This window comes from Carassius auratus, chromosome 7 (assembly GCF_003368295.1).
Source record: "Carassius auratus strain Wakin chromosome 7, ASM336829v1, whole genome shotgun sequence".
Lineage (NCBI taxonomy): Eukaryota > Metazoa > Chordata > Actinopteri > Cypriniformes > Cyprinidae > Carassius > Carassius auratus.
Genome location: NC_039249.1, coordinates 9,344,194 through 9,358,985, shown reverse-complemented (window position 1 = coordinate 9,358,985; position 14,792 = coordinate 9,344,194). Strand labels below are relative to the sequence as shown.

Genomic DNA, 14,792 nt, shown 5'->3' with positions numbered 1-14,792 from the left:
TTGGTCATCTGTAATTATATGGAATAATAAAAACTCCAGGCATGCAGTTTTTTTGTGTTTCTCTAAATGATAAACTGGGGAAATGGTGTCTGAAATGGAGGTTGAATACACTATATACTAGTCTATATAAGTCTTATATACACTATATAAGTCGTTTGTTATCAGGCAACAATGGAAACAGATGTAGGCCTATCGTTTGTCCAAATTAGCAACACTATTTCTGACCCCATAGTTCCAAGCAATGCTGACACTCAAAATAGAGGATTTTTTTTTTTTTTTTTTTTTTTTGCCGTCAGTAACACTGTGACATGAAATATATGAACAAATAATATTTTTAAATATTTGTTTTGTTAAAAGTACTCGTTTTGTTTTTACACATTATCCTGGTTTAAATTAAAAATGTATTCATATTGTGTGATGAAATAATAAGTTATGGTAGGATATTTTAAGACGAGTATCTTCAATATTTGAAATCTTTCTCACGAAAGAAACATTACGGTTTGACAGCATGTTTCCAGAACGAGCTTCTTATTTCACCCTTCTTATCAAAAATACAACTCCCTAAATTCCTTGCAGTACACGATTTGACAAGTAGCCAATGGACGCCGTGACCGCTGTCACGTGACTGGGGCTGAGCGCTTCCTGCGGCGGTGCAAAACAGACTGGCGATCAGAGGAAAGGAGAATTGCAGTTTCTGGGTAAGTAAAGACATTTGCAAACCAAAGATTGCTCAGGTCGCACGTTATGACTTTTCGGCGAGGGTCTGGTCTTTATTTAGCGCTGCTTGGAGCGGACTCGTGGGTAAATGTAGCACTTGAGAGCTGTGGCAGAGATAGGCCCGAGCTATTTCCTGGTCACAGTCCTGTGCTGGAATACATTCACAATGTAGCCTAAGAGCTCCCACGAAATCGCGAGAAGTTATAAAAGTGGACTTTTTAGACACCTGAGAAGCTTGTTTTGATGTATATGTCGTTATCTGTCATTGTATATGAATGGAAGTGGATATGTGCGCATTTGGGCCAGATAAATACTGCTCATTATTTCCATCACATCATCACATAAGTTAGTGAAAGTGTGTTGTTAACGTTACGTTGCTTTTTCCTTGATTGATCCGTGCATTTAAAGCCTTAGGATGAGAGTTTTTTGAGTAACGTTATTAGTATTTTGAAGTAAAACTGTCTGTGACCGAGTTGATTTCATTCCTCTCTTTGAAAGTCATTTTCTTTATAGGCAGCAGGAGAAGAAGGCTGTAAATGTGCATCGTCATGTAAGAGCCACAACAGCCCTTTCATCATTTTAAATAATTCTCTCTTCTCTCTCACACACACACGAACACACAGGTTGGTGCTGTTATCGTGAACATGCCTGTCTCTGACCACTAATCTCATGTGTCATTCCCTCAGGGGTCTGTTTCAACCTCAGAGCTTCATATCTGCCCCACAGTGACTCAGAGATCTGAGCTTGTGTTTTCAGCATTACAGTTCATGTCAGAAGTGTAAATTTAGCCCAAATAGTGATTGCTATGCTGATATGGTCTGTACGCGGACATATTGCTGAGGTGTTCGGTGAAAAAGCTTGTGGCATGTTTGGGTTGTTGGGTGGCTTTTATACAAACATCTTTTGTATTTTTATTAAATAAAGTTTATTAAACAATTATGATTTAATTTATGTTCATGTAATACATTTCAGATAAATATGGCTAAGGCTAATTGTCCAAATTATTATGGCATTGCCACGGTTATAATCAAAATCAACTTAATCAAGTAAAGATTTGACAGCATATCTATCCCACAATGCATCACTTGACAAGGATGTTCATTAACTTTCGCAGATGGGGTGTTGTCGTTTATTCACACTATGTTTCATATTTTCGTCTCACTTCCACTGTGACACATCTGCGGTAGTGTCTGCAAAAATATCTGCCTGTCGCACTGTTCTATAATTTCAGTTTGAAAACTCGATACGAAGAGTTCAACAACAACAGATGGCCTAGAGCAAACTGATATTTCTGTCTGTTATTGTTTGGTTATAAACTTGTTTTGCCTTGCAGATTGAAATATTTGTCTGTTTGTATTGCAATTAAGTATCGTACTATGGCAGTGGTTATTAATAATGTTGTTAACTATTAATACCGTGGTTATTCATAGGTTACACAGTCTATCATTCAAAACTTTGGGGTCAGTATGAATTTTTCTATTCTTAGCAAAAATTAATTGACAGTAAACGCAGTTACAATGATGTAAAATTTTGGTTTCATCTAAATGCAGGAAATAAAAATAAAGATTAAGAACCTTCAACTTTGAAATAAAAATAAGCACGTTTTCCACACAAATTTAAGTAAGACTGAAGTAGCCTAATTGCTGATGTAATTTCCACTTTGTACATCACTGGAATAAATTACATTAACTGATTTCTATTTAAATACATTTTTTACTTTAAATTGTAATAGTATTTTACAATAATTTAATTGGGATCAATTAAATGTAGCCTTGGGGAATATAAGAGACTTCTTTCAAAACAATCTTACCTACCCCAAACTTTTGATGATAGTGTAGTAGATGATTTACAATAATCTTTGAAGCATCTGTTTGAATGCGTGAAAAATCACTTTATAACATTTTTGTCCAGCAAAAGCAAATATATACATTTGTTGCTGTCATAGTTACCCATTTTAAAAATGTAGATGTCAGACATAAATATATTTTTTGCTGAAACTGAAAATGTAGACCGGGACAGGCTACAAAACTGGACTGCTAGCCAGGAGAAAAAAGAAAACAAAAACGTTATTGTTGAGCTGAAAGAAAAATGACATGTCTCTTGTGGAGGTGGAAGAAGCAAACCCAGTGATGGCCTCGGCTCCTATAGCACCTTACAACTCCAGTCCTCTGGGGAACAGCTCCAGCCCAAACGTGAGTGCACACATGCTGTAATTGTGCTCTCCTTCTGTCCTTTTGACTGTAACAGATTGTTTCTCATTTTCCCCCTTTGCTTTACAAACTACATTATCCTGTAAGTGTGCAGTGCTGTTGTATGAGGGTTAGACTTTCGTTTTCTGCATGAATTAATAATACTCTTAACTGGTATCAATAGAGCTGCCCTTTGCTCTGCTTCCTATAGTATTAAACAGCCATATAGATGCTTTAGAAGAGGCATATGCTGCTTGTACTTCTTTTATTGACGTCACTTCTTTAACATTTGAGTTATTTTAAACAGCGTTTTTAAGACCACATGGACTATTAGCACTTTTCAAAATAATTTGTCACAAGCCAAGACTATACAAGTGAGTTGTTGCAAAAGCAGATGATTTCATTTCATTTAGAATTGGGTTAATATAATTATGAATACAGTATAATAAAATAAGATAAAAATAAAAAACAGATGTCCACATTATTTATAATATATCTATCATTTATCTTTATGACCTATTTTAAGACCAAAATGTGTACTCAGACCAGCTTAGCTATTCAGTACATATATAGAGTGATTAATAATATTCTTGCAGATTGCATGTTGCTAAATGTTTGAAAATGGAGTTCAAATGGGAACTTGTCTTAGTGGTTAAAGCGAAATAGGTTGTTTCCTTTAAAAGCAGAGCGCCCCTCCCTAGATAAACACATGCATATGCAGTGTGTGTCCTGGCACATGTAACCTCTCTGGGCAGAGGGGATTCCAGGCAGACAGGGAGCTGGCACATCGCTAGCTCTTGAGCCAGGAGACTGCTGTTCCATACATATGTTAGTGGAGCTCTAACACCTGGCAGGTGATAGGCAGCAAAACCCGAGTCTCCGTTTTTCCAAGGTCCCCGAGGACAGCTAAAGAGATTTTGTACAGAGAGCCGTCCATCTGTCTCTGTGATTGCCTCAGTTTGTCTCTTTTATCTCAGTCAGTCTCCTTTCTTTCTTTCTTTTAGCTATCGCAGCTTAATATGCAATAACGACTATAACTAAGCCATTTGGGCATGATTTCCCAGATGGCTGTGAACAATTGCAGACGAATGTTGCAGAAAATGCACACTGTACCTTTAAGATGTCTTTAACGTTGTCTCTTTTAATCCTCTTACTAGTTGGCTGTTTTTTATTCTCCCCCTTCCTCATCTGTCCTCTTCTGTTTACCCAACTACCTCTTATTTGTGTGAACCAGGTTAGTTTCCCTGCTAGGATCACGGTGTGTGTGTGTTTGTGTGTGTGTTTGGCTGCTCCATTTGTCATCTCAACAACACAGGATAGACCATTACCCAGAACCCCTTGCTTCACTCTGCCCACAGGGTTGCGACGTGCAAAACATTGTACAGCAGCAAAAGGCCAACAGAATAAACGACTACATGCAGCGAATGACACTCTTAGCTCGCATTCCAGTTCACTAACCTTCAACTGGCAGCAGGAAAATAGCCCAGGGAAAGACAATCTGGATCCCTGATCACACACACATACACGCACACACACAGAGAGCATCAGACTGGTGCTCACAGCCAGAGGGTGAAAGAGGACAGTCTCCTCTTACTCTTTATTTTCCTCTCTTCACTACTTCCTCTTCCATTCCTGTCACTCTCAGGTTTTTTCCCAGCGTTTTTCTTTTCCTCTGATCAGATGCCACTGAGTACAATCATGTCTGGTTTAGAACTGTAGTGTATTAATGTTGTGAGTAGTTGTGTGCATGTGAGGGATGTGCCCATGTCAACTCGATGTTCTTGCATGTTTTGACAGGCGTCCAGAGAGAGCCTGAAGATGGAGCCGCTGGCAGATGTTGCCATGCTGCCGGGAGAAGAGAGAGTGATCGGTGAGTGAGAGCACGCGTGTGCTTCTATGCTCTTAAATGAATAAGAATTAGTCTGATATTTCCGTAAGAATTTTGGTCATACTTGTATATTTTAAAATGCATATTAATATTAACAGTTTGTAATGTTCAAATTACATGCTAGTCGTAAAACTGTTAATTCAAGATCGCCGATAAACATCTTGGCTATTAGGGACTTATGAAATATATTTTATTTTCTATCAGATTTCATTTCTTTTATTTATTTCTGGATTCATCTTTTTCAGTTCTAATTTTTCTGGACTCAAATAAAATTGTATTTATTAGCATAGCACCTAAAATGCTTAATAAAGCACCTCAGTGAGTCAAGTCAGTGTTGCACGCTAATCATTGAAAACCAACCCAGTATTTACAGTAAACCGATTTAACCTTAAAATCATGGGGAATGCCATTGTTCATTTATGCACCATCCATTTTTTAAATGATTTCTGGCAAGCCAGCATATAGGCAAGGATGCAGTATTACACAGTTGTATTTAATAATAATAAATAATAGAGGGCTATCAAAATAAAGTACCTGGCAGGTCACGTGATCTCAAAATGGCATCCTCTATGAGGGGGGGACCACTCTTTTGTTTTGTACAGTAGTTTTGTCTTGAACACTGATATGACTGGAGTCTTCATTAAATGTGAGTGTACAACGTTTTAACAAAACATTTTATTTGTCAAAACTTACTTTAATGCACCTTTAATTGTTTCACACAGGCATGTTAAGACAGACTTTAATGGGATTAAATAAATGTTGAGCTTTATTTGTATTTCCTACTCTCTTTTACTCCTCAGATAAAGACATCATCTACATCTGCCCTTTTAATGCTGCAGTCAAAGGAAAGGTGTTCATCACCAACTACAGACTCTACTTCAAGAACACTGACTCCGTAAGAGAAACTTTCATTTCCCAAAATTGCAACGCATAGTTCTCTACGTGTTCAGGCACAGTCATTCTGAGGCCATGTCAGGTGCTCCTTTAAAACCAGCTCATCCATTTCCTTCTGTCTTTCAGTCTTTCCTTCTCAAAGGGGCTTGTTTCTGCATTCTTTTTTTTGGATCAAATTTATCGGCTACCTTTAGTTAAAGCACACATCTTTTAGTCTGTATTAAAAATGAAGAACATGAAAGGACAGGAAGAAGGAGGGATTTTGTATCACATCTAATCAGAGAAAGGCTTTCATCTCGGTTCTGGCTCTGTCCTTGGTTGGCTCATGGTAGCGGACACCCGCGACCCTGTTTTGTGGATGTTTTGACCGTTGCCGGGGTCTGTTGCCATGATCTGTCAACCTGGCAAAGTGGCAAAAGAAAAAAAAAAAATCATTGATGCAGTAATGCAAATTGTTTTGAAAATCTTGTTTTTTATTGAAGATCTAGTTAACAAATATGTTAGTGGACTGGTTAGATGGAACCAAAGACCTATTAAACACTCTTTATTTGAAATGCTTTAGCTCATATTTAATATAATTGCACGGAACTGAAAGTGTCACTTCTGAGGTGTTTATAATACATACTATATATACAGTACTGTGAAAAAGTCTTAGGCCGCTAGTATTTTCACCAACAAAAAATGGTTTTAAGTCAGTTATTTCTATCTTTTGCTGTATTGTGTGAGTAGGTAATATCAGTTTACATTTCAAAGCATTATTTTTGCCATTAATTGTAATAATCCAGTGAGATTTTTGTTTGCACAAGGAGTCTGACAACAGCCAGTGCTGCGCACACAGAGATCTGATCTCATCATCATCCTCAGTCTGTCTGGAATAACATGAAGAAACAGATCAAACTGAGACAGACTCAATCCAGAAGAACTGTGGCAATGTATCCAATGCTTCAAAAACCAGCTTCAATACTGTGAAAAGTTTTAGGTACTTGTGTAAAAATGGTGTGACCACACTATGCATTAACAAAAGCTTTTGTCCTAGGTGCACTTGCACATTGTTTTTCAGGTAGCTTTGCAGGTTTTTGACGCATCTTGGATACATTGCCACAGTTCTTCTGGATTGAGCCTGTCTCAGTTTGTTCTGTTTCTTCATGTTATTCCAGACAGACTGAGGATGATGATGAGATCAGATCTCTGTGTGCAGCCAGTGCTGTTGTCAGACTCTTTGTGCAAACAAAAATCTCACTGGATTATAACAATTAATGGCAAAAGTAATGTTTGTGAATGTAAACTGATATTTACTACTGACACACTACAGCAAAACATCAAAATAACAGATTTTTTTAACTGAACGATTTTTTGTTAGTGAAAATACTAGTGGCCTAAGACTTTTGCACAGTACTGTATGTGTAAGATTGTTGTCACTTTCTGTCTAAAGGAGTCGCCAGTTACCCTGGATGTGCCATTAGGTGTAATAAGCCGTGTAGAGAAGATGGGCGGAGCCTCCAGTCGAGGAGAGAACTCCTATGGACTTGAAATCACCTGCAAGGTATCACTCACACAAAGCCTCTGAAATTCACATTCCATATCTGTTAATGTTGGGGAAAGTGGTAGTTAGATGTTGAAGTATCTCATGCCAGATTTGAACTCTCCAGAAACGTTTTTGAATACTTTCTTTAAATGTAGGTACCTTCATGTGTTTTTAAGAGCACTTCTTTAAAGCTTCTGCTTTAATTGTAAACATCTATTGTATGAATGTTTGATAGGTAAGAGCAGAGCAGAGCTAGCATCTTCTTTTTGAAAGTTGTGACATTCTCAAATCATTTTGTGTGTGTGTGTGTGTCAGGACATGAGGAACCTGCGATTTGCTCTGAAGCAAGAAGGCCACAGTCGAAGAGACATCTTCGAGATTATTTTCAAATATGCTTTCCCACTGTCTCATGGAATGGTTAGTTTTGATGTTTAACTTAATTCTCAAATGCTAATTTTTAGATTCATTCAGAAATGATTTAAAACTTCTGTGAATTTTATGCGTTGCGATTAGATGTTGTTTCAACAATTCAGCATTTCACAACTGGCTTTCATCAGTATCAGAATGCATGAAATACTGGTTTAACTCACTCTTTCACTTTTCTTTCTTTGACTTTTACAGCAACTCTTTGCATTTCTGAGTCAGGAGAAGTATGAGGAGAATGGCTGGAACGTTTATGAGGCCATGGAAGAGTACAGGAGGCAGGTGAGGACCAGATGCCAGGACTCGTTCAACTTTCTCACACTCATCATTCACTTGCAAATATAATATAATTCGAATGTATACAAAACTGCACAGTGTCCTAAAGATTGTGTGTTGTGTTTCTGTTCTGGTTGTCAGGGTCTACCCAATAGTGAGTGGAGGGTCACGTTCATCAATAAGAACTACGAGCTGTGTGACACCTATCCTACAATTCTTGTTGTTCCATTCAAGGCCACAGAGGAAGATCTTAAAAGAGTCGCTACCTTCCGCTCCCGCTGCCGCATCCCGGTGAGCTCTTTTACAGATGACCAGTGTGAAAGGCCAGAATCACCATGGGCTTTTTGTTGGAAGATTACATTCAAGCTTTTGCTGCGTAACGCAGGCTGTTCAGTGGAAATGTTTGGAGAATGTCAATTTCAGTTTTTGCACATATATAAGAAAGCAATGCTTTTCAGATTTATCTAACAGTATTTTTACTTTCACATATTTACTGTGATACATGGTTGGAAGTTTATATGTTTCTATGAGGATAATGACAGACATGCATTAATATTAAAATTGTGTCCAATGCAGATAGCAACTCAACAAGGTTTTTTTTTTTTTTTTTATGTTTGTTGATGACTTCACCTTCTGTAATGATGATGTGTTTCCTTCCCCATTAGGTGTTGTCATGGTTCCATAAAGAGAACCATGCTGTGATCACGCGGTGTAGCCAGCCATTGGTGGGAATGAGCGGCAAGCGCAACAAAGATGATGAACGTTATTTGGACCTAATCCGCGAAGCCAATGGTACCACCAAACTCACCATCTATGACGCCAGGCCTAATGTCAATGCAGTGGCAAACAAGGTAAGATTCCAGAGGGTTACTAATAAGTGGAGATTATTGGCAGGTTTGAGAGATACAAATTAATTTCCAAGAAGTTCTTGAATATGAAAATCTGAATCTAAATCTGAAATTTAACTTATGGCCTTTTCCACTGGAGGTATGGTCTGCTTTCTGTTTTTCAGTCAGTCTTGGACTCTTGGTTTGTATTAGACAAACAAAACTGTTTTTTTTCGCATGAGTATGTTTAAAATTTTTGTGTGTTGCAAAACTAATTAAAAGCAAAACCAACCACAATGTGGACCCAGAAGCCACGCCACACTGAACACCGCTGACGGAGCATTTTTAAATGGCGTAATTGATCCAATATTTTTTTCTTGCACAATGTATTTAGGTACAAGGAGTGTGAAAGCAAGAGTGCAGATGCAGAATTTCTCTGCATGATCACACATCTTAACCTGTACACTTCTCATCTCTTACCCTCCAGGCCACAGGAGGGGGTTATGAGGGTGACGATGCTTATCAGAACGCCGAGCTGGTCTTTCTGGACATCCATAATATCCATGTCATGAGGGAGTCACTGAAGAAGTTAAAGGACATTGTCTACCCCAATGTGGAGGAGTCTCATTGGCTCTCCAGCCTTGAGTCCACCCACTGGCTAGAGCATATTAAGGTTTTTATTATTTTTTTTAATGCTGACCAATATATATTATAAAACTCAACATGCTCTAATGTAACTACCTTCCTTCTTGCTCTAGCTGGTGCTATCAGGGGCCATTCAGGTGGCTGATAAAGTGTCTTCTGGGAGCTCTGTGGTGGTGCACTGCAGTGACGGCTGGGACCGCACGGCTCAGCTCACCTCTCTGTCCATGCTGATGCTGGATTCATACTACAGGACTCTCAGGGGCTTCCAGGTGCTGCTGGAGAAGGAATGGATCGGCTTCGGACACAAGTTCGCTTCAGTGAGTTTACAAAGTCTTGCATCTGTAAAAACCGCACGTGTAGTGATGGACTTTGAGTTCTGTCAGCCGTGTTAGAAGTTGATTATAGAGCTGCTAGAGAATAAATAAGTGTAAACTACATCTGAGTGTATTAGCTTCTGTGTAAACAAAAAAAATAATACTCTGTGTGTGTGTAGAGAATCGGCCATGGAGACAAAAACCATGCAGATCAGGACAGGTCACCTATCTTCGTGCAGTTTATTGACTGCGTGTGGCAAATGACTAAACAGGTATGGATCTAATTGTCTTGACGTGATCTATCATGCTGCTCCAAACCTGCATGGCTTTCTTGGTTTCACTGCTGTTTGGTTATTGTGGATGCTGATACGTGGCATATTTAAATATATGTAACCTTGAGAGAGATTTGAGTAAGAAACCACTTAACAAAGCAAGCTCTGTGTGTTATCTGGACTCTTAAAAATAAGGGAACTTTACGATGCCATAGAAGAACCTTTTTTATCTAAATGGTTCCATAAAGAACCTTCAGCATCTGAAGACCCTTTTTGTTTCACATCATTGTCTACTTTTATTACACAGAAAACGGCATCTCAAATGTCTCTTGCATAAGAAACCAGATCATACAGACTTGGAAATGCATTTTCTTAATGTGTTTTGTAAAATGATTTTATCCAGCTAATTAGAGTTGAATTCGTTAATGCATTAAATCTCTCTAACTTCTATCTCTCTCCCACATCTGCAGTTCCCAACAGCGTTTGAGTTTAATGAACGTCTCCTGGTGGTAATCTTGGATCACCTGTACAGCTGCCGCTTTGGCACTTTCCTCTACAACTGTGAGAGTGCCCGTGAAAGCAATGTAAGAAATAACAAACACACACACATCACAAACGATTGGTGTGTCCGTGATATTAAACCACATTAATATGCAAACCTTCAATGTCCTTCCTACCTTATAAATGTGCTCTTACGTTTGGACCTCACTGTATATGAATTTATAATTATTACGTGCATTGTGGAAACAGGCTGGATTTATTCAAATGTTCTCCACTCTACCTTTCTTTGACTTGATCACGCCTTTGTCTCTGAATCTCTGAAATCCAATTTTCTTCACTGCTTATTGGAGGCCACTTGTCATCAGTGAGATATATTGGCCATTGCTTGCTTTCTCTCACAGGCACACATTGCTTTTTATTTCTCTCTGCGCTCATTGTGTGAAGTAGAGCATGAGTAAAAGGGATGCTTCAGTGACTCTCAGTCAGAGTAGAATGCACTTTGGGGAGATGAAACATTCATTCTGGTGGCCCTCTAGAGCTGTCCACTGCAAAAACAATGTTAGGGAACACACTTCCACTTTACATCTATTGCTAACCAAAGGATTCAACACCCTTAGCTGCTGTATTACCAATATATTCAACAGCTTAACAGCTGATTCTGTATTACCAATTAAATCGCCTGTACTTTAGTTCAAAAGAATGATTTCTGAAGGATCATGTGACACTGAAAACTGAAGTAACGGCTGCTGAAAATTCAGCTTTCCCATCGCAGGAATGAATTGCATTTTAAAATATATGATCATAGAAAACAGTTCTTTTAAATTGTAATAATATTTCACAATGTGACTGTTTACTGTACTTTTGGTCAAATGAATGCAGCCTTGGTGAGCAAAAGAGACAAATCTTAGTTATTCCAAATTTTTGACTGGTAGTGTAAACTGCTTTCGTTTTCTTTAACATAGAATAATACATAAGATTCATTTTAAATAATGGAGCAATGTTTATTCAAAATGCTAATTTTCTGATTCTTCTATTCTTCCCCTGTTGTTTTATTCACTAGAACGTTCGGGTGAAGACGGTGTCTCTGTGGTCTTTTGTCAGTAGTGACGCGTCCTTCTATGTAAACCCCTTCTACACGCCAGAGTCCAGTCGCGTGCTTTACCCTGTAGCCAGCATGCGCCACCTAGAGCTTTGGGTGACTTATTACATTAGGTGGAACCCTCGCATACAACAACAGGTATCGACATACATTCACAATCAGGCCTCTATAGCATTTTGTATGGTGGTAAGCATTATTTAAGCTGACTTTTTATGGTAAATACAAACAGATCTTTGAAGGGAGGAAAAGCATGTGCATCTTTTTTTATAGTGGGTGTTTTTGCCTCTGGGTGGGATTGAGTGTGTGTGTGTGTGTGTCTGCACACCCGATTCAGCGGTGCAGAAAATCCTCTCTCTCCATTTTAATTACGTCCTGACTGGCACTGCAGTGAACTGTCACTCAGAATGTCCTTATCACCACATACACACACACATTCTGTTACAGAGGTTTTGCAGGAGCTGCTCCAGCATTGGCATAAAGAAGCGTTTTGCCACATTAGTCATAACAAAGATTAATGCTGTTTACCATTTACATATTAAATGCCACCAGACAAAAAAAAAACAGAAAAAAAACATTCAAATGTAATGTGTACAGGCCATAGTGCCGTGTTAGAGTATTAAACTGGACATTCTTATTATAATTATCCAGTTAACCATAGATTAATAAAAAAAAAAAAGCTTGTCTGAACACTAGTATTCCAGCATCTTATTGTTTTTGCTGCCCTCTGGTGGCTATTTGACACATTTGTCACTTCACACTTGTGCATGTTTGTGTGTATTTGTGCATATCAGCAACAGAGTCCAGTGGAGCAGCGCTATAAGGAGCTACTGGTGTTGAGGGATCAGTACCTGAAGAAACTAGAGGAACTCCAGCTCTCAGACTCCGCCCCCTCCTCCACCCACCTGACAAACAGCTCCACCCCCAACGCTGCCACGCCCAATCAGCACATCACACACTTACAGACACCGTTTTGATCCCACTCACTAACTGTTACAGACGCTGGACAATTGTACATAGCAATAGTGATAATTATGGTAACACAATAAGTAGTGATGTCGACGATAACAAGTAACAAAACAATTATGCAGTAAACCACAGTACGCAAAAAAAAAAAAAAAACGTCAAGCGAAAAGAGAAGCCTTAAAGTGACAGCGCTGTTGTTGTTTTTTTCACATCGCTAATCACGGATGAAAGTGAGTCCGATTATGTGTGGGTATCCCAGACGCCACTTGGATACGGTTTGGAACAGTCACGTAACGATTGAAAGCAATGGAATCGGATGGATGTATGTGGATTATGTATTGCGTTACATGTGATATTAGGGTTCTAAAGTGTCTAGATCTGAGTAAAGAACATTTTTGAGTATTGAGCACCAGTAAGATGCCATCTAAATGGTGTTCAGAGAGTGCTGGTCTTGTAAACTATAGTCAGTGTGGTGTCCAGTCAATCCAAGCAGGGTCCTCAAACTTTGGTAGAGCAATCGTTTCATTAGTATACTAGGTTTAACTGCTTCACAAACTCAAATGGCTGACCTCAAAAGCTAAAGGAAGCAGATATGTTGTCTAAATGTCTTACTTTTTTCCACCATAAGTGTCATTCGCTGCTCAGGAGAGTGTATGATATGGTAGGAAAATGTTTTGAAGCGATTAATATTAGCTTGTTGAACAGAACCATGTTTGTTGTTTTTTTTTAAGTGTGCGACGTGGATACCTTTTTGGTGCCTTTACTCATGTCTGAGGTTTTCAGGTGTATATTTTATAGCGAGACGTTGTTGTTTTTTTCTTTATGGCAGCATCAGTGGTAGAATAGAGTGATTTCCATTCACTGTGCTTTTGAGAAACCGGTTTCTTCTCCTGCTGAGTTCTGGAGTTGAACAGTTTGAAGTCCTACATGCTAGTGGCTTTACCCCATAAAACGACGTGCAGTTGCCACGGAAAGCAAATATTTAGTTTCTGATGGAGGAACTGAGAGTATTGCTCCCAACGAGCCGTAGCATGGTCTGCAAAGTCTTTTGGGTAGGACGGAGTGGCTGGGATATGTTTGAGCTGTCCCAAATTCAGTCTTTTTCTGAGGAAGAGAGCGGTGACTGACTGAGGAGGGCTTCATCGAGTCCTTGCTCACGCTGCCTCGGAAAACTGAACTTCTAAAGACTTTGACCTCAATGAGGATATGCGTTTAAACCATAGTATGTGTGAAGAAGACAAACAAGTCCAATAAACAAACAAACCATTTGCGGTTGGTTGTTTCTAGGGGGGGAAAAAGGACAAAAATCTATTTTTGGTTTTGTACAAGTACCAGAACGATGTAATTACCTCAAACAAAAACCTATTTTACTGTTGAAAGCTCTATTGTTGTAAAATATAATTATTTTATTCACTGTAAAATTTGACAGTTTTATAAAAAGGAAAGTAATTAGAAAAAAACTGTTTTGGTTGGTTTTGGTAATTGTAGGTCATTTGTCGGACATCCTCTTACATGTATAATTTTTTTTTTTTTATTGGGCATTTAGGTTTTGCTTTGTAACATTTGAAAGATCTGAAAACGATCTGATTCTGTAGGGAATTCTTTTGTTCTCAATCCCATCGCATGAGATTGAGTGAAGGAAAGCTGCACTCTGAATTTTTTATTTTTTTCTGACATTATCTTAAGTTAGACATAATAGTTTAGAGTGATCTCTTTTGTGTTTTGTATTCCCACATGTATCCTTTATTTGTTGGCCAGCTATTGTTCTGTACATAATGCTGATTAAATTAATTTAAAGAGTTCACATGGAAAAGACTGTATGCTCATTATTCCAGGCATTCTGATTGTATGACAGAAGGGTTTAAATGTTACTTCCATTACGGTTATGTGCAGTGTTTATAGCATATAAACCACCCAGTGCAATCTGTCTAGAGCCACTAATCCCCTTTAAAACCTCCTGAGACCCTGCATCCTCATATGAGGACATTATATTTCAGTGAATTTCTCTGAGACTATACATGCCACAGATTTAAGTCTTAAGCACATTCAGGGCTTTTCAGAGATCCTAAATGATTGGATGTTTCACCATGACCACTCCCTCTCCCTTTGATATTAATTTAGTGATGCTCTTATGGAAATATGATCTTATTTTGTAATTATAATTTAAATCTGACACATTGTTAAACTGTGTTTCATAAATCAACATCTCAGGAAAATGTTATGGGGTTTCAAATCAAAATATGACTTTCTGTTATGAAA

The 14,792-nt window shown here is 38.4% G+C and overlaps 1 protein-coding gene across 3 annotated transcripts; it reads left to right on the top strand.

The window, feature by feature from the left end:
• The first annotated feature begins 606 nt into the window (after positions 1-606).
• Positions 607-14,346, top strand: mtm1 (myotubularin 1). 3 transcript variants are annotated; one of them, XM_026267108.1, is made up of 15 exons: positions 607-698; positions 2,826-2,909; positions 4,704-4,776; positions 5,595-5,689; positions 7,121-7,231; positions 7,529-7,630; positions 7,835-7,918; positions 8,054-8,203; positions 8,578-8,763; positions 9,227-9,412; positions 9,498-9,701; positions 9,878-9,970; positions 10,441-10,554; positions 11,532-11,708; positions 12,362-14,346. In XM_026267108.1, the coding sequence occupies exons 2-15, from the start codon at positions 2,847-2,849 to the stop codon at positions 12,542-12,544; spliced, it is 1,821 nt and encodes a 606-aa protein (XP_026122893.1). In that variant the 5' UTR covers positions 607-698; positions 2,826-2,846; the 3' UTR covers positions 12,545-14,346. The 3 variants fall into 3 exon arrangements, with proteins under 3 accessions (XP_026122893.1, XP_026122894.1, XP_026122892.1); XM_026267107.1 differs by having other exon boundaries at positions 616-698; positions 2,727-2,909; XM_026267109.1 differs by lacking the exon at positions 2,826-2,909 and having other exon boundaries at positions 612-698.
• Positions 14,347-14,792: the final 446 nt, after the last annotated feature.